Here is a 20217-nt window from a genome sequence, read left to right on the forward strand (position 1 = left end):
GAAAATAATTTTACGAACTTCTCTAGACATATATTAGCTTTAAATATATTCGAATCCATTTTCTTATTCCCCTCGGAGCTTCGAATTTAAAACCAATTTGTATTCTACAAAATAGGTAGGATTCTTGGATAAAATATTTGAATTGGATCGGTAAATATTATAACTCGTTTGCGAGATGTTTCTATATATAACATTATCTTATAAATACTAAAATACATTATCTTGTCTCATTAGAGTTTTCGGCTCTCGCGTTATTTCTAAAAAGATAATATGTTCTTCAATAAACTCGGCATCTTTCGGTAGCTTGAGTTTCGCGTGTTGTTCTCAATTGGCTGAGTTATTTCTCCCTTTGGAGTTTCAGTTAATGAAACAAGAAGTTTCTTGGCCAGTAAATTTGGAATTTTGACGGTTCTTTCGGCTGGCGGAGGCGGCGGTCTTTATTTCCGGCGAATCTAAAACGCGAGGGAATTCCCGCGTCAGAAGAATGTTGATCTAATTTCAGTTGGAACGTGATAGTTTTGATAAGAAAACGTTTCTCGCAGTGGAATAACATTTCTCTCGATTCGTTTATTAAAGAATAATAAGAAACTTCGCTCACGCCCGCCAAAAGTTAAGAACGACTCTTGGAAAAGAGTTGGATGGGTTCGAATAAGTATAGAAGCGGAATAAGCGCTAACTTCGGCGTCTGGAAGTAGAAAGAGTGGAATAAATTGAGAAAGCGGAACTCACAGAGGACTTCGAGCTTCAACGCTTGCAGCAGAGGCGCTTCGTGTTTTCTTTGTAGAACTTCGTTGGTCCCTTTGCAAAAAAATTCCCTGGCGTGGTCGTGCTGAGACGCTACGAACACCAATGTGCTCGATGTGCGAAATGTGCCGTCGCTCATCAAGTCTTTGGACGAAGGGGGCTGAGGGATGATGACGTCTGTCCGGTTGTACCACGTCACGTTGGCCGGTGGATGGGCACCCTCCACGCTGCACGTCAAAGACACCATCTCTCCGGCGACCACTTCCGTCGTTGGGCCACGTAAAGTGATGCTTTTGGGCCTAACTGGAAAGAACAAATAAGCGTCTCAGTAACGAAGATAAAACTTTAAAATTTCACTTGCGCCAACTCAATGTCTTTCATTTACCATATTGAGTCAGATTGAAAAGGCATTTTAGTCAGGCCTGAGTGACGTGATGAAAGGGGAGAAGGTACCTGACATAAGGCGTTTAAATAAAGAAACAGCCAAATTAGAAAATGATTACGAAAGAAGCGTTAATGAAATGAAAATAAAATTAATTCCGTTTTCCCCCGGACCACCCATTTCAGGAGCCCATTCAAGGGGTTGGTCACTCCGCGAACTCGGTGTTCACTGTCGTACCTCTGACTGTGCTAATAACAGTTCGTGAACTCTTAAAAATCGGTACCTTTAACAGTACTAAGTTCGCGAACTCGGTGTACAGGTCATCCGAGAGTGACTTACCCCTGGAGCCCTGATCGTGGACTTTTAAAATTAATTTACTCAGTCAACTTTATCTTTTAAAAAACAATTTATTATTTACATTACTGAGACAAATACGTGACTTGACTAGACCAGACTGCCCTTCGATTAAATTTAAAATGCCTTATATATACAAACTAAAAAATACAATACAATTAAAATTACACAATTTTCTGGTTTTTTTACGTTTGCGTCATATTTTAAATGGGCTTAAAATATGCTAACAAAAAACAAATTAAGTTCACGCTATTTTACACCCAACATTGTCCCGAATTTGAGGGAATTGCTATGCTTTATTTTCCTAGGCATTTCAAATAAATTTAAATTACCCGCAGCATATTTTTTCGTGCTAATCTTGACGCTGAACGGTTTAATAAAAATGCTGTTGGGGATTGATGTTTTAAAGTTTTAAGAAAGATTTTGTGAAATTTGGCAATGGACAAAATCACCCACTTGATCTAGAACAAAAATCGAACACGAAACTAAAAATATTCGAACCCAATTTCTTGGAAGGTAGTTTTTTATTGGGCACTCACCAATTCGAATTCTACAGAGCCTAAAGTTAAGTTTCAAAAGGCGCTTAAGAACTGGGAAAAGCAAAGTTTAAGCCGTTCGCCGAACTTAAAACTGGGGGGAATTTAAAAAGGTCATCCAAACGAATCGGAAAAGCTTAGTTCTTTTTGGTATTCCAAGCGACTTTGGAAACCTAGTTTTACACGTAAAGTTGCCATTCCGACCAGTTTTGAAAGAATTTAATGTTTCAAGGGTTATATGCTTTTCTCTCGATCCGTTAGAAACATTATTAAAATTGAATTATGCTGTTGTCGCGACATAAATGAAAAAACGAAATATTTTGTACACGAAGCAAGTTCTCTCCCCACTGGCTTAAGGGGTTTTCCCTCGAGATCTTCGGTTTCCCCTTCCATAAAAGTTTGTTAAGATTAACGGTAATAGTTAGTGTAGGGAGCTGTTGGCTTGCGTGGCTTGCAGGGCTTGCCACCACCCTCCTACGCATTGTAACCCGGCCACCTGAATTAAGGGCTTCAAAAGTCGCATGGTGACTTAGGCCTGAGGTGGTGCCTTGGGTATTAGCCTAGCTGATTATTATTATTATAGTAAAGTATTAACTGTATTATTAATTAAACATTGCAAGCGAAAGTTGAGATTATTTCTTATTATGGTAAAATAAAAATGTATATACATTTTTCTAAAACATTTACTAATTTTTCATTAGACTGCATTTGTATCTGACAATTTTATTTGAAAATATCAAGAAGTTCTTAGTTTTAAATTATTTAGAAATTAATAAATTCACGATTTTAAGTAATAAGTTGTTAAATAAATGGTTAGTTTATAGTAGCTATTTAAGTTATTCCTGAAAAGGTCACTGAAAACGTTACTTGGTTTTTGGAGATTTCAAAATCTCTACATGTAAACAGATTTAAATGGATTGTTAAATGAATTATTTGCCTTTCCATTAGATAAAGAATAAAATAAACCTACTACTCTTAAATATAATTAAAGCATGGTATTTTAGCGCGAAATCCAGAAAGATTAGAAATTTTGTCGTAACAAACAGCGCCATCTACGAATATAAATTTAAGTGCTAAGTGTAGGAGCGGTCCCACCTTCCCTCGGGATAAAGTGCAACGGCCTCTATTTATAACGTAGGAATTGGTTCGTACGCTTCGTTACCCCTTCTTATGCGTTAAAAACCGTTAAAACCATATAATATTTATTAAATTTAAATTTTAGCAAAGAAATATTTAAGCTTAGAACTAATAAAACATTTACGCACTTAAAAGTTTATCACGTCATTCAAAATTAAAAGATTCTGCGCATTAAAAAAGATTCAATATTCCCGCGAATAAGGTTTAAAGGGAGTTTAAAGTTCTAAGGCGTCGCAAAGTTTATTAATTGTTATGGGTATAGCTGGGGCTAGTAACGTTAAAAGTAGTCTTGTTAATTTTCGGGAAAAATAAAATTTTTCGAATTGCGGAAAATTTTCTTGATAATAAAAAATTGAAACATGCATTACTTTTTAAGGATTTTTAATGTATTTAACTTTTTATCGATTTAAAATGTCTAATATCAGTAAACAAAAACTACGAAACATTAATAGCGTTCCGTTGTTAATCAATTTAAACTAGCCTAGAACTAGTTTTACTTTTAGATTCGAAAAAATTGGGTGAAAACGCCGCTATATTTAAATTTGCAAACAATATATTAGACTAATCGTTGAATGAATTTTTTTTTATTTTTTTTAAAAAATACGGAAAATTTTCCGGAAAAAAGGCTTCGATCATTTTCCTTAAATTTTTCCGACTTACAACACTAGTTAAAAGAAGTTAGAATTAGGAATTATTTCCGACGTTTATTTTTTCATCTTCGGAACGAAGCATATTGTAGATGCCTGTTTAATTGAATTAAGAGGTGTAGTCGGTCCACGCGAGTGGGAGGCGGGAAATTTCTTTAAAAACCTGTCTCGCAAAAATGTCGTACTCCTGATTTTACGGAATGTTGTCCAACTAATTTAACTATTTTTCGAGTGAACATTTTAAAAGTTTCGCTATATAATTTATGCTTCTAGTTTCCACTACGTCGGCGGTCCTCTAGTGGCCACGATATAAACTAGAACGTTACCCGTGGAACTATATATTCGGACCTCAATGTACGACGACGAGAAAAATAAAAGGGTTTAAGAGAACTATTTGGGGGCAGGCAGGCAGGCCGCGGGTGTGCGGGCTCTCCCGGATTCCTCTAATGAGAGTTTATGGAGCCGCTTTCAGTCGATAAGTGTTTATTTTCCCCCCTTTAGTAACTCAAGGGTTACGCCCCCCTCACGCCCCCCTCCCCCTGGAACGCATCTTTCCCGCTCTTGTTTATCGTGTCTCGGATACCGAGTTATTCGAGGCATTTATCCCCCCTCGCCACCCCACCGTTGCAGACTGCCTTTTAACACTGTAAAAAAGGGGAGAAAGTGTCAGGGAGAATATTTCTTGCTTTTACTCTGTCGTCCATATTGATTACCGATATGGCCGGCTGCGAAAGCGCCAAAGAAAAAATTGATCAACTCTTAGTAGAGCGGAATCTATCGGTTTCTTATAGCATCGTCGTTGCGCAAAAAAATTCCTTGATGGGGGAGGGACTGAGTCTTAAATTATGCACCGCTATAAGTTAGCTGATTTAGTTTTAATTATTCCACCCGCACTCCTCTACCGTCTTCTCGACTTTATTCGATAGAGGGAAAAAATCTATAGGCATCTCGGAATCTTTTATATAGTTTTTCTAGATCCCCTACCAGCAGACCTGACTATCCGCATCAGGGTGCATCCCTGATATAATATGATAGGGAAAAGAGAAAGGTTCTATATCGATTGGGAGCGCGGATATCCATCCCAGCTATTGCTTGTCAGTAAAATCTAGGTCATATTTCATTCAGCTCATTTACTAGGGAAATAACGCCAGAAAAGAGGGAGATTCGCCGAGAAACACTTCCGCGATATCCGGGATTTTTTAGGTGAAATAAAAGGAAAAAAGAGGTTCAAAATAAAGAAGAGAAAAACAGCCTCAAAAAGTAGAATGAAGCTTAAATTGAAACGAATGAAATATGGGCAGCTTTTCGTGACAAGAAAAATATCGCTGTATCGATTTCGGCACCTCGCCGAGTTCTTTTCCATCGCGACTCTCGCGTGTCCCTCTGTCCCTCTTCGGATATGTATAAAGCCATCACGGCATTTTTTGGGACTTTTTTCCCTCCACCTTGGCCCGCCGGTTTTTCTCCTTTTTAGTCGGCGGAAGTAACTGATCCGAAGCCGGGATAGGAAAGAAATAGTTTTCTTCGTAATTACTCCGGGGAAAAAGTCTACTCGAGGAAAGGAGTGAAAAAATGCGTAATGATCGGGTTTCGCCGATAGGCGGCTCTTTCCAACGTAAGATATGAATAGTTGTTCGGTTAACGAAGCCTGTCTTCGATCACTTCTTTTTCCCTGCGGGGATTTCTTTACTTTTTATTCTCCTTCTCATTCGGAATGACTCCGAATTGGATTAATGTTCGCCATAGTTAGCGCTCCTCCATCTTGATCTCCCCGCGGACGGGATTTTTCTATTTTCGAGTATATCAACGCCATTAAAATTATAGAGTCGAACGTCTATAGAACCGCGTATTTTTAGCCCTTTTTTTTTGCGGCAAACTCTATCGGATCGAGCGCGTCGTAAAAGCTTTGGCGAAACGGACTCTTTCCTCGTTTTATGGTCGTGTCGGGAGCGAAAACGGATCGTTACGAAGTAAATTAGGATCAAAATGAGAAAGCTTGTTTTCCGGGAAAGTTCAAAGTCATTATTTTGATCCTGTATAGTTAGCGGAACGGGGATCGTCCCTAAATGAAACATTAAACAGCGACTTCTCATTATACTTGGACGGGATTAATCAAAAACTCGTCGCTTTAATGCTGTTTTGGCGTTCTATCGTTGTGGCGCTTCGCGGACCATCTATAGGGCCCGAGAGTCCCGGGTCAATAGGTTTGGTTTCCGGTGTCTAATAGTATCGCTCTATTTGTCCGTATGTTCGCTTTAATATTTCATAATGTCGCTACAAACCGCTTTCGCGTTGTTTTCGTAATTGACAATAACGTCGCTTATATCTCGGATAAAAATTGTTTACATATTTTTTTGTTTTGGTTCTCGATAATGATCTTTCGGCGATTGAGACTAGCTTTCGCGGTTGCTAGAAGTAATTGACCAAAGTCGAGTGTCGTCTTTGTAATTGTAATTTGACCGTTCGATCGGATATTTGGAATCGTAGCTCTAATGGACGACAGAAGCTGCCTTCGTAATCTTCGGGAATTGATAGATTCCGCGCTGTATCGTTTCCATCGAAGTGTCCAGGCTCGCTATAATGCGTTATTTTAAAGCCCATAAATTCCTCGTTTGAGAAAGTAAAGAGAAAAATCCCGAAGGCAGTTGGGGAGATCATCTGGCAACGGGCATTCCGTCCTTCTTTTTCTCCGTTGGCTTTTCCATTTGCTCGCTCGGCCTCGGCTCTTTGGCGATACGCGACGCCAGCTCTAATGCCGCCTCCCGAATAGTCTTTATATTGCCCGCGACGCCAACGAGAAGAACGGCAGCTGTTCCCAATTGCAAACAATAGCGGCCGAGTCATTGGGCGAGAAAGCATTTTCTACTCCGGGAATGGAAAAAAAGGGAGTTCTTCGCTCTTAAGGCCATCCCCGGAAGTCGTAAAATTTGATGTCCGCTCGTGTTTGAGCAACCTCCGGAGCGCGCGCTCCTTCTGGTAGTTCTCCGTTTCTGTCCGTGGCTTCATTGCTGGCGAAAAGCGCTCCTTCTCCGAGTGAAGAGGATCTTTTTATGACGACCTTGTAAAAGTTCGTTCCGACTCCCCGCGGATTTTACAAGGCGGTCGAAGAAAACACGAACTGAATATTTAAAGAGGCAGCGATGCCGGCTCTAATACCTGGGTAAATAATCGCCCACTATTTTTTCTTTTCCCTTTATACGGAATAAACGAGTGCGGCGATAAATTTCCCTGATTTGCCGTTTTTACGTTAGTGGCTTTGGCCCTGTGACGGAATTCTAATGGCCTCCTAAACGTTTAACCGCTTTGAAAGAAACGGAATAGACGCGACCAACTCCCGCGTTTCAACCTTTTATTTACGGCGCTTTTCGAATTGAGAATTAAACTCTGGAGGTTTGACTCACCATATATGTCTAGTTTGAGCCACATGTTATGGTAGGTCCTGGTGACGTTGTTCTCAATGTTGCACTCGAACCTGGCGCCCAGGTCGTACCGCGACAGCACGAATCTGGTAGTGGACGTCACGTCGTAAGTCCAATCCGGATTTGTTTTGACGCCTATTTTGTGCGGCATGACTTGCGTCCCGTTCCACCACCTGATGGCTGGCACGGGCCGACCTCCGGGCAGCTTGCAATGTAAAAGTAACGTGCTGCTTTCGTAGTACGGTCCTATCGTCGTCCCGTTTGGAATCTGCTCCTTCTCTACCTCAATATAAGGCTCCCCTGGCTCCACTGAAAAGAAATATTTTTGACATTTTAATTGTTGAACAATTTTAAATGTTCGTGTATTTTACTTTAATCATCTAGAACTAGAAAACAAACTTATAAAATTTTAATTTATCCAACAAAAGTGTAATTTTTATCGATAAAAGCAGTGTACAAATTGAAGATTATCACCGAAACATTGTGAGAAATCAATGGAAATCACAGAGCGTCTTTTGAAAATCAGATGTACACACGTCTTCGAGGAAGGGGAAAGCTCGATTCTTTTCGATTTGGAAACTATGTAATTTTACATTTCAAAACGTTTCCAATTTAATTTTAAAATCATACAACATATTTTATTTTCATTCTGTTTTTACAGAACACTCAGTCTAACGGTAATAGTTAGTGTAGGGAGCTGTTGACTCGCGTGGCTTGCAGGGCTTGCCACCACCCTCCTACGCATTGTAACCCGGCCACCTGAATTAAAAGGCTTTAAAAGTCGCTCGATGACTTAGGCCTAGGGTGGTGCCTTGGGTATTAGCCTAGCTGATTATTATTATTATTATTATTATTATTACTGTGACATTAAACAGGAATCCATACCTCTACTTGGAATGCTTATCCTGCCGTATCGCTTATGGCTACGAGAGAAAAAATTCCCTCTGCGCGCGCTCCCCTCTCACGTGGTTGTTTGTTAAGTTAACATAGTGATGTCAAAAAAACCGTCAGTCACATCGAGACCAAAATCTGCCGCGATAAGCATTCCAAGTAGAGGTATGGATTCCTGCACTAAATTATACAAAAGCAATGAAAGTACATGAGCATTGTGCATATCTAATTTTCAACGATTCTAACAATTTAATACCACTATCCCCAATCAGTTGAAATACGATGCATATGTTTTGCTAACAAGGAGACTACCCGAGGTTATAATCACCGATTTGGTTGAAACTAGGTGGGTATGTAGACCTTAGGGTAAAATGAAGTTTCACCAAGGGAAAAATTGCAATGGGCTTTAGTTTTGCCATGGCAACCGAAAATGTGTTTGACAACACAGTATGTATATTTTCTCATTGAAAATAACATGGGAATCTGAGCACTTCCTGTGAAAAATTTTAAAAAAATTTCAAATTTTAAAACCAAAAAAATATATCTATCAAAATTGACAAATCAAATGAATTTTATGATATTTTTATGAATTTTGGTCAATTTGATCAAAATATGTAAAAATTGATCAATTGTTATTTTCAATGGGACAATATACAGACTGTGTTGTCAAAAACATTTTCGGTTGTCATGGCAAAACTAAAGCCAATTGCAATTTTTCCCTTGGTGAAATTTCATGTTACCATAAGGTCTACATGCCCACCTAGTTTCAACCAAATCGGTGATTATCACCTCGGGTAGTCTCCTCGTAAGTGAAAAACGCCAGTTTTATTATTTCTATAAAATTATCGACTTTCAGCGGAGGTAGTGTATAAACTTTCTTAGATTAATCCAAAAAAAATCAATTCCTCAATGAACAGCTGAGCGTTTCTTCCTATCAATCCTTGACGGAACTGTTTGTTCACTATGTCGATCACTTCACTGTCCTAATGAGACGGGGCATCATCGTGTTCCGTTAACGATGGACAAGAAGAAACGCTCCTCACAGAGTTGTTACGTTGCGCTTTTTCTAGGGGAGGTATCTAAAAAATTGCCTACACCAATCTCTTTGAAATTCGAAAAGAATTTCATCAAATAAGAAGGATCACCAGAAACGATAAATCTAGTTTTTTCACGATACGCCACAACATGATGATTGTTCGAGCACAAGCCTGAAGACCGATAATTGAAAGATGTTTATACAGAATGAAGTGTAGAAAAAATATCTTTCTGAAAGATTATACAGTTCTTTCTCAATTAGCTATTTTTTTCTTGAGTCGTGTCTTTCCATTAAAGCGGTAAACGCGAGAGCTGAAGAGATAGAACATTAAACTACGCGAAAAAGTAAAAGATTTTAGAAGGGAAAATATAATATCGGCCGAAGTACCGCGTTTATCCTAATAAACTTTTTCTTCCGCTTTCCAAATTGATCTTTTTTACTTTTTCACGTAGTTTTATGTGTATGTCCATTAAACATTTATCTTTTTCATCGACACAACGATATTATTACGTTTTAGATGAACAAACTAGTGTTAAAACAAATACACGAAAGATTCATATTTTTTAATTTTCTTTGTCTAGCGAAAAAAATCTGTATTTATGCTGTAATTAAATCGTCTGCTTAGTTAGGAATTAAATATAAAGGGTTTTCCCCCGATTTCTTCGGTTTCCCCTTTCATAAAAACTTGTAGAGGTTAACGGTAATAGTTAGTGAAGGGAACTGTTGGCTCGCGTGGCATGAAGGGCTTGCCACCACCCTCCTACGCATTGCAACCCGGCCACCTGTTTAAGGCATTAAAAGTCGCTAGATGAATTTGGCCTAAGGTGGTGCCTTGGGTATTAGCCTAGCTGATTATTATTATTATATATCACCGTTTAAAATTTCGTATAAATTTATCAAAGCGTATTTGATAAGTTTCAACCACAATTTATTTCTAAGGATCAGTGGCGTAGACAAGGGGGGTTTCCGGGTCCAGACCCCCTTTGGGCCTACCTTCAACTGTACAAAATTTCCACCCCTTCTCGACCCCTCTTAATATTCACATACTTCGACCTCCGCCCCCCCCCCCCCACCTTGGTGAATTTCTGGCTACGCCACTGCTAAAGATGACCCTGTCAACGCCAACCTTTCAAAACGTACGAGTAATTCTAAGTACCATTAAAATATTTGCTATTGGTTCAAGTCAAGCTACCGTGACTCAAAGTAGTAATTACGAAAGAAACGGGTGGCCAGGTATACATTTCTCCAAAACTACTCGAGCGATCTCGAGGGCAAATACATTATTCCCTGTAAAACTATTAAAATGGAAATCACTCTCCTCCGGTTTAACATAATTAAGAAAATTGTGTTATCGGTTTTTATCGCCAGCGTGGCGTGGCACCGACTCGAATAAGTCCTCAACTGCCTAGTTTTAAAACAATTTTCTTTCCATACTCCGTTTCCCCCCGCGAAACCCCTCTTTTCCTTCGGTGGAGGCCTGGGCCATGGCCTCTGTTTTCTGTCGTGTTTAGCAAGCGTTAAGTCGCGCGAGAAAATAATTTCATCGCGACGTGGCTGCCATCGAGCCGGACGGATTAAAATGTGCGGCAACGAACCAGCCGTAAATCCTAATTAAAGAACTTAAGCGGAAAGCGTTTATCCAAATTCAACGGTTACGAAATGGGGGGGACCTCGCTCGCGTAGTTGTATATTCGAAGGGGCTGTCAACCCCCTCGCGTGGTGGAGGTGGAGCGAATGCCCCAGCATCGCGGGGAGGCCGCATCCCTCGTGGAGGGTCGGGATATGGCGCTTAAAATTCTCGTAATGGTTTATGCACCCTTTTAAAGGAAAAGGGAGAAAGGATATTGTGGCGTAGCCGCGTGCGTGATTTGCTGGAAACTTCGGAAATATTAAGCTGTCAGAGGAGGGAGGGTGCGGATCCCTCTGCCTCTGAAGTGTTTCACGTAAAACGACCAAGTTTCGCCGGTAATTAGAGCCTGCGAGGGAAGAATTTTAATACGACCCTAGTCTCGTGACCACGCGCGTCTACTGTAGTTGACCATTATCGCTTTCCTCTCTCGCGCCCTCTATACTGCTCAGAGGATTTTATTACGGCACGGTGTATCAATATGCAATTTAATAACGTCATTAAATTACACAGTCACAGTATCCCTTGCAAATCAGATTTCAAGGCGAGTTTCAATTTTATTGGTCATAGCATAAGTGAATAGTATTGTTACATAAGTTTGTCACTTTGGGGAATATTTTACTGAGAGCTAGTAACGGAGTGACGTCACCACAAGAAGAAAATCTACCCCCTAGCTAGGCGTTAGCAAGCGGACGCAAAACGGCGACGAAGACCGTAAAGCAGTCTGTCTTGTGAATAGCTCTCAGTAAAACTTTTGCATGTGAAGAATAGGAAGTGTCACACTTATATAAGAACATTTTTACACTTATGATCATAGCTGACATTCAAACGGACTGAAACTTTAGTTTTATGCCCTAGACTGTATTATTGTTGACAAAGGGTATTCAATTCCTGATCATTTAGATTGTAGGATACGTCTATAGTAATTTTCGGTAAATATACCACTTCCTATTCTTCGTGACAAGGACTAATCCTTCGCCGTTTCGTATCGGTCAGTTCTCAAGTGGCCTTGACAGCGACTCGTGGAGGGGGGGGGGAATCTTTCTTTGATGATATCATTCTGAACGGCTCTCTTTCAAATATTCCCCTAAGAGACTATATATGGAATTATCTTATAAAATTATGATTGCAAATTTAAATTTTCTCAAAAGTATATCATTTATTTCTAACGAGGCCGTAGAAAAGAAAAAATGAGTTTCGCAGATTCGAATTCGTTTCAACGAGAGCGTGTTTTCCTCAAAAATAGGCTTACGGTTTAAAGATTATTCATTGTATACTTCGCCTGATTACTTAAAATGTAAAAATAACACTGCGTAGGGATATTTCCTTTTTTACAAACCATATTTTTCGTATAAAATAGTTTTAAAAAACCACTATAATAACGAAATTCCGCCTGACTATTTTTCTTTTGCAGAACGTATTTTGATAAATCAGAAGAAGCCCGTAAAAGAATGTTCTATCTTAGGGCAAAACCTAGTAAACACCATTTTTAAAAATTGTAGATTTTTCTTGTTTTGTTTAAGATTATTTCTTATGGTAATGTAAATCGTATTTACAGGTATAACTCATACAGGATTATTTTTCGTGATTCGAAATTTTTACAGACTTAGGTGTACCTATGTACATTAATTTTCTGCCAACTCGTAATTTGAAAAATGTGCGTTTACTAGGTTTTGCCATGAGACAACCGGAATGTAGATGTTTCGAACGAATAGAATTATGAATGTAGAAAGATTCTTTGCACTTAGATTTATTATATCCTATTTTTTGTAAAGTAGGTAAAGGTAGAAATAGTTCCACATTTTATTGGATATCGCTTACATCGGGATTAGGTTAGGTAAACTTCTACAAGAATTAATAAGATTATTTAAACTTCTGTAATTATAATAAACTATGTTTATAACCTGCATTGCAACAACTTGAAAACTCAACGAAGTAGGAGTGGTTTCGAGTTCTCAATAAGTGCCACAAGCTCGGAGCGAACCCGGGTTGCTCTTGCTGGGAGGCGAAAGCTCTAACCACCTCACCACCCTGCCAAAGTACCAATGGTAAAATTAAAATTATTGCTTTTAAAAATGTATTTTTTATCGTAAAGAAGATTGTTTGTCCACTGAAAATGTAAGACAAAACAAAGTTTAGTTTATTGTTTGGGGATTTATTTAAACTGCTTCCCCACCAGAAAATGTGATTTTGCATTGCTGTAATAGTTTTAAAGCAGATCAACCAGGTTGAGATTTATAGGATTACATTGGCGTCAAAGCGCCATTATTATTTTTCAGGCTCATCCAAACAGTCAACATTGTTTTTGCTGACGTTAATAGACAAGTACCACTCCGTGACGTTTGTCATGACTGCCATTATGGGGGACATTAATTTTATTTAACGGAAGAATAAATGACAGTAGTACTATTCTCAATATTGATTCCTTATCATTTTCAGACAAAATGAAATGGGGTAGGTACATTTGTTCGAATTTCAATCGTCCAAACGGTGGAACAAATGTTCGAATTTCAATCGTCCAAACGGTGGAACAAATGTTCGAATTTCATTCGTCCGAACCGCCGAAATAACAAATGTTTCAATTGTCCGAATCGGTAGCATCACTTGTCCGAATTCTGTCGCTAAATTAGTATTTCTTATTTCTGTTTTTTTTATCCGGATTTTTTTTAGTGCAAGAATTAAAAAAATTCCCTTTGGCCGATATAGTACGTGGGAATTGCGTTGAATGTTGTGGATATTTTAGGTAAGATTAGGTTAGGTTAGGTTCACGTTAATGTTACTATTTTCTTATATTAACAATATTAAAAAAAAACAATTCCTAATGTTCGAAAAAATGGACGAACGATTATTCGAACAAATGAAATTCGCCAGTAAAGTAAACATAAATTGAACGACTAAATCACCAAAAAAAGTTGTGATAAATTTTTCGGGCAAATGAAATACGTTTCCGGCATTCGGACATATGATCATTCGGACATTTGTACCACCGTTCGGACGAAGGAAATTCGAACAAATGTACCGAAATCAATGAAATGCAGTGTTCAACGAACCGTATTTTTCACAAACTGAGAAGTAAAACCCAAATAGAAATATTTTTTACAGTACAGTAAGTGATAATTAAAACTCTAACGATAATTTGTGAACACATGGGCTGTTTATTACTCGGGTAATGAGATAAGCTATTTGGTGGCGTGTGACTTACGATGCCTTGAGACCAATAGTATAATAATAATAATCAGCTAGGCAAATAGCCAAGGCACCACCTTAGGTCTAAGTCATCAAGTGACCTTTAAAGCCATTAATTCAGGTGGCCGGATTACGATGCGTAGGAGCCCTTCAAGCCACGCGAGCCAACAGCTACCCGCACTAACTATTAACGTTAACCTCAACAAGTTTTTACCGATATTTATCTTTCCAGTGGGGCCCGTAAAATAGACTTTAAACACGGAGACACTGAAAACGAAACTCTGTGTAGCCATCTAGTGGACGCTGATTGTGGTTGAAAACTGTAAAATTCTGGAAAGAGCAAGTTTCGTATAAGCACTAAAATAGCATGTATTCAAAATTAAATAAATTATGTTTTAACACCTTAACAAGTAGTTTTAAATTAAGCATGAGTAAGAAATATTTAGACTTTCAATAGGTTTTCAAATCAGTGGCGTAGCTAGTATATTTAACATAATTACTCATAAGTGTGCCAGAAAGAACTTTTTCACAATGAGACCTAGTTGCAAGGATATGACGCCTAGTCAATAACGGTTTTATCGTCATCAAAACTAGTTCTGGCGGGGAGGGAAGGAAGTTTAAAACCAGTTTTACGCGACGTTAGTCCGTATTTTCTTTGGTGGCTGTGAAACAAGGTCTCATTTAAATTTTTTAATACAGAGATGTTAAACAGAGGCACACTCATTGAGTAATTATGTTACATATGGTGGTACCCGGTGCGGATATCATGGTGTGCTACTTACTAGTCAAAACGTGTAAAAAAGATTTTTAAAATTTCTCTAGTTTGTGTAAGTATTTATTTTTTTCACGGTCGGGTGTCACCCCCAAAACGGCCTAAAACGGGTGGCACCCAGTGCGGACCGCTTCCACCGCCCCCCTAGCTACGCCACGGTTTCAAATGCTTGTAAATATTTATTCTTAATAATAGAAGACGCCATTTACCGATTAACTGTAAAAGCCTACCACCGCCCATGTACTATTCCTTCATAGTTGAGACAAACTCTAGACACTTTCATGACTTTGAATTAATAATAAACGATATATGTGTTTGGTTTGCAAAATGTTACCGATTATCAGAGTCATATATTCATCAATGGTTTTAAAGTAAATACTTTTAAAAATATTGCTTTGATGGTTACGTGGTCACAACGCGTTATTCGAATTTAATCTGACACACCTCAACTGCCAAAAGGTTTATTTTGAAAAACATTTACCAATCCAAACACAGTTTGTTGCTCGTGGTTAGTTTAACATTTATAAGAGAAATCTTGGCGATAAATTAGCAAAAGCCAAAACTAAACCTTAAGTCAACCTTTTTTTTCAAGTTCGAACTTGAAAAAAAAAACAATGAGTTTTAAAGGCGACGAAAAAACTCTTATTTTAGCTTTGCCTTTCCACTAGCTTTTGCTATTGGTACTTTGGCCTCTCGCTTCGGGCCATTTCGTGACGTTGCTGGACCTATCTCTGGGCGGCACGTTTGTCGGGGTTATCGGATTTGGATCCGCGTCTAGGAGCGGGGTTCGCCGTAATATCCCCGATTCACATTCAACTCTCAGCCAGGTCAGCGAAGCGAAAGTGCCAATGCTTTCTAAACATTCCCCAACCGGGCTTACTACACGCCTCTCAGGTGTACATGGACCACGTATACGGCGGGAAAGGCCACACGTCGCGCGCACTCCGGCCATTGTCGCGATTCCCGAACCGTACTCTCAGCCAGTTTCTCTTTGCCAGGGGAACAGCCGGGTGGAGTTTCCTCGGGCGCCGCTATATATGGCTTCTATGGCTTAACCGAGAAGTGAACCAAAGGAAGATTGAAGTCTCAAAATCGATAAAACCACGGCTAAAATAGAAGCACTGTATTCAGTCGTCGGCGTATGAGGGAATGGGGCCCCTTAAGTCTCAGATGGATACTAACACTCGCGCCCCCGCCTGTGCGTGCGCTCTATTACGGATCATACCCTCAGGATTATTCCCATTCAAATGCGATGTCACATTCCGCTAAATTTAGCCACTTTAAGTAGGCCGACATTCGTGGGCACCGTTCGTTTTAAGCGCTGTCATTTTGCTTTTCTAGGAATTGCACATTTCTTTTCGATTCCATTTTTAATTTCGTGTCATACCATTTGCCTAAAGTCATAATATAAATATATTAATGGGTTTCAACGTAAAACGATTTTTATCGGCATTTCAAATATAGCATTACGCTGATGTGGCGAAGTGGTTAGTACTTTCGCCTCGTAGCAAGATTGGGTGGGTTCGATCGCAGCTTGTGGCGAAAACTGTGAACAATTCGCACTGACAATTGTGAGTTGAGTTTTCACGTTATCACTACACTGGGTAAAGGGGGGTTTCACCCATGTTTTGCGGTTCCCCTTTCCATAATAACTTACAGAGGTTAACGGTGATAGTGAGTTTTTGGAGCTGTTGGCTCTCGTGGCGCGAAGGACTGGCCACCACCCTTTGAAGCAGTATCATCGGAATTAATAATAATAATCAGCTAGGCTAATACCCAAGGCACCACTTTAGGCCTAAGTCATCACTGATTATGCCGGGTTATAATGCGTAGGAGGGTGGTGGCAAGCCCTTCATGGCATGCGAGCCAACAGCTCCCTACAATAACTATTACTATTAACCTCTATAAGTCATTATGGAAAGAACTCGGGGGGGGGGGGAATCCCTTTAACCAGTGGGGAGAGAATTGGCAAACTCAACGCAGAAGGAGTAGATCCGAGGTTTCACCCAGTGCCACAAGTTGGGATCGAACCTGGCTCCTCTTGCTGTGAGGCTTTAGCGCTAACTACTCCCCCATCCCACTAGGTATTGAAAATCGCCCGCTGATGCCTTGGGTATTAGCCTAGTTGATTAATATTATTAGCCTGTGTAAATACAGTGGCTTTGTTATGGGGATTTAGTAGCCACTCGAGCCACCTAAAATAATTTTTGAAGCCCCTACTAAAATTTCTGAAAAACCCTCCTGAAATCTCAACAGACAGTCAACATTCCACTATAAGGATAGTTAAATGCGCAGACTTGTTCAATAAATTGCGAATAAAATGTTTCATTATGTGTCTTTAATTATCATTTCCCTGCAAAAGGTTTATGGCTTATGGGCCCCCAAATTTTAACTCTGGCGACGCCACTGTGGAAATATGTCTCGAATAAACGTAGTTACCAAATGGTTTACATGTTCTACGTGATTACGGATAATTTACTGATTAAACTTGTTCTCCTATTCTTCTTTTATTGTTTTGTAATCTGGTTATTATTATTATTTAAATAGCCAAATACTAAAACGCTAATTAAATATTAATTATTGAATATTTAAATAGGACTATTAAATTGCAGGGTTGGAAATTTTTTTATTTAAAAAAAATCAAAGTAATCGATTTTTTTTATTTAAATCGGATTTTTATTGATTTTTTTGATATATTTGATTTTAATTAAAATTTCAAAGTTTTATATAATTTAGTATCATAATTTTACCTTAAACAAATGTTTTATTTTTTAATGAATTTATTAAAATTAAGCTAATAATTATATAGAAGTTTTTATTTTTTAAAACCTATTTTGGTACTTTACAAAAAAAATTCGGCGGAATCTCCACCCACAGGTAGAATCCAATGCAATATTAGGGGGGAAGTACGAGAAGGATTATATTTAAACCTAAATTATAGCAATTGGCGAGGAAATTGATTGATGCCATATATTATTATAAATCAAATCTTTGTTTGGGAATGACCTACGATTGAAATTTATATTCCTCTATGTAAATGTGGTAACAAATAATTCCTATAAATAAATAATTTCCCCTTTTAATTAAATAATTTAACCTCTTATTAATCTATATTCGTGTTGGTCCATTTACTGATGTATTTATTAGGTTTATACAATGTATATATAAATATTTCAAACTTGTTAAAATGGAAATTGGCTGGTTTTCCCCGAAGTGGCTGCATGGTTTCCCGAATAAGCTGTTTCCAACAATAACGAGCGACATCAAATTGCACGTCAAGGGATGCTCGTCACTTTTAGAAAGAGGGTTGCGTGGGGAAGGGAAAAAATGACACCTCACCTTTGACCGATGGTTTAAAAAGGGCTCTCTCCCGTTGGAGAAAAAGAGATGTTTCTGACTTTAGTCCAAGAGGACCGTCAACCATCGCGTGCTCCGCCATGCCCTCGTGCATATAAGTTCGAGTTAACGCGTCGGTCATATAAATATACATAAGTTAATGAGGTATCATTAACTTATGAAATATATTATAATTTTAATTAGTATTTCAGTTAGCTTCTTTCAGTGTGTTAGGTATTATATTTAGTTTTGTTTAATAAATAATTGATTGATCATTGCCTTTTAAAATGTGTATACATTTTTCTCTGTTAAAAACAAAAGTGTCGCAATGTTATGAATAATTGAATATAAAATAGTGATAAAAGTGTTATTTTATAATTTTTATCACCCATACAATAGCTCGAATAAATTAAATTAATACAGTATTGTTTATCATTTGTATTCAATCTGAACAGTTATACAAAAGCCTCAATAGGGTGTTTCATTTAAATTCAAACGGGTCATTTGTTCCTCTAAAAATAAGATATAATTTTCATATTCGCAAAAATATCAACTATATTCGGCACCGATGCGTATTGAATAAATTAAATTAATACAGTATTGTTTATCATTTATGTTCAATCTGAACAGTTATACAATGCGGTGTTTCATTTAAATTCAAACGGGTCATTTGTTCCTCTAAAAATAAGAGATAATTTTCATATTCGCAAAAATATCAACTATATTAGGCGCCGATGCGTATTGTTTATATGTTTATATGTTTTTCAAATTTTAATATTTTCACGAAGGACTTCAAATCAATAACTCCGTCTGGTTGTCGACATACGGCATAATAGACTTGCGTTTCGATCGAATGTATTAATCAGTCCGGCGTTCTGTTTCGACAAATTCGAATATGTTCGTGTTTTACCCCCCAAAGTTTTCATCGAAGTGCAATACTTAATCAACAAAACAATCGAGGTAAACTTCAATGAAGCGCCGTTTAATATCGCCCTTGTCATCGAAGTTGGCCTTATTTAAACAACGTGGATTAATGCGCTCTATGTAAAAAACCCTCCCTCCCCAAAACGTTTGGATAAAAAAGAGAGAAAACTGAGGCTATATCCAGACACGCTCTTTGTCGTGCGGCAACTTTTTCGTCATGCAATACTCGAAAATATCTAATTTAACTCTTATAAAATATAATATTCTCCGGACGTCGTACAAACATAATCATGCCCTATTAAAGGTAGCGAATCTAGGAGGGCGATTCTGGTATTAAATGTAAGTCCCCAGGGAACGCCAAGCAAACGTTATGAAAGACGAATTTACATTTTAACCGCGTTTCCCCGGGTGCCTTTTCAACCTTATTAGAATAAACAGGTCGACACTAATGGTAATAAGTTCGTCTGGAAATTTTTCCCGACCCTCGCAGATAGAGCCGTTGACGCTGCTGTTATTATTGTTGTTATTAGGATAAAGCCGTTGGTCGCGATTTCGTAACGCGAAACGTACGCGTTAATGGAACGTATACGGAAAGCGGGCATAGTATAGGTTGAGGAATTTCGAGTGGGCTTTCATATTCCACAAATTATCGCGTACAAAGTTCACAACTCGGGGGGCCACCGCGTATAAATATATAAAATGAGATGCCACCATGGCGTACTGGGCTTTCCCACGGTCAACATACGCAAAGTCCAAAGTAAAATGAGATGCCACCCTGGCGTACTGGGCTTTCCCACGGTCAACGTACGCAAAGTCCAAAGTTTTAGAAAATCGGGTGGCTTGACCTATTATGTTTCGGGGAAAACGGTTGGTTCGTATTACATTTTGGCACTTAAAGTAGCGCCTGTAGCTTATAACGGCAAAAGGGTATATTTTCCCCTCGTTTAATATTTCAATAGTAGGCTCTCGAAATAAAGAGGTTTTAATTTAATACCAGCTTAAGAGGATATTTTATGGAAACTAAATTCGAAACCTTTACGTATAGCTCTCAATACGGAAGAGGGTACGAGTCTGTTGTTATAGCGAACGAGATGGGCGGGAGAGTATAGGCCGTTAAGGCGATCTTTGTCACTGGAGGGAAATGGAATCCATTTATTAGTACCTTTAATGATTGTAACGCTCTTTTAGTCCGGGCAACTCCGCCAGCGCCGCATAATCAGTAGATA

General features: G+C 38.6%; 1 protein-coding gene across 4 annotated transcripts in view; it reads right to left on the reverse strand.

The window, feature by feature from the left end:
* The window catches only part of LOC149932449 (hemicentin-2-like), a 61200-nt gene that overhangs the window by 26124 nt on the left and 14859 nt on the right, over nucleotides 1–20217 (reverse strand). For all 4 annotated transcript variants that reach the window (XM_090156347.1, XM_090156346.1, XM_090156345.1 and 1 more), the window contains exons 3-4: nucleotides 7202–7528; nucleotides 730–1047 (exon numbers count right to left, since the gene is read on the reverse strand). In XM_090156347.1, the coding sequence (XP_090012473.1) occupies nucleotides 730–1047; nucleotides 7202–7528 (645 nt within the window). The remainder of the gene's footprint in view (nucleotides 1–729; nucleotides 1048–7201; nucleotides 7529–20217) is intronic.

Source organism: Leiobunum rupestre, chromosome 8, assembly GCF_980474605.1.
Source record: "Leiobunum rupestre chromosome 8, qqLeiRupe1.1.hap1, whole genome shotgun sequence".
NCBI classification, from domain to species: Eukaryota; Metazoa; Arthropoda; class Arachnida; order Opiliones; family Sclerosomatidae; genus Leiobunum; species Leiobunum rupestre.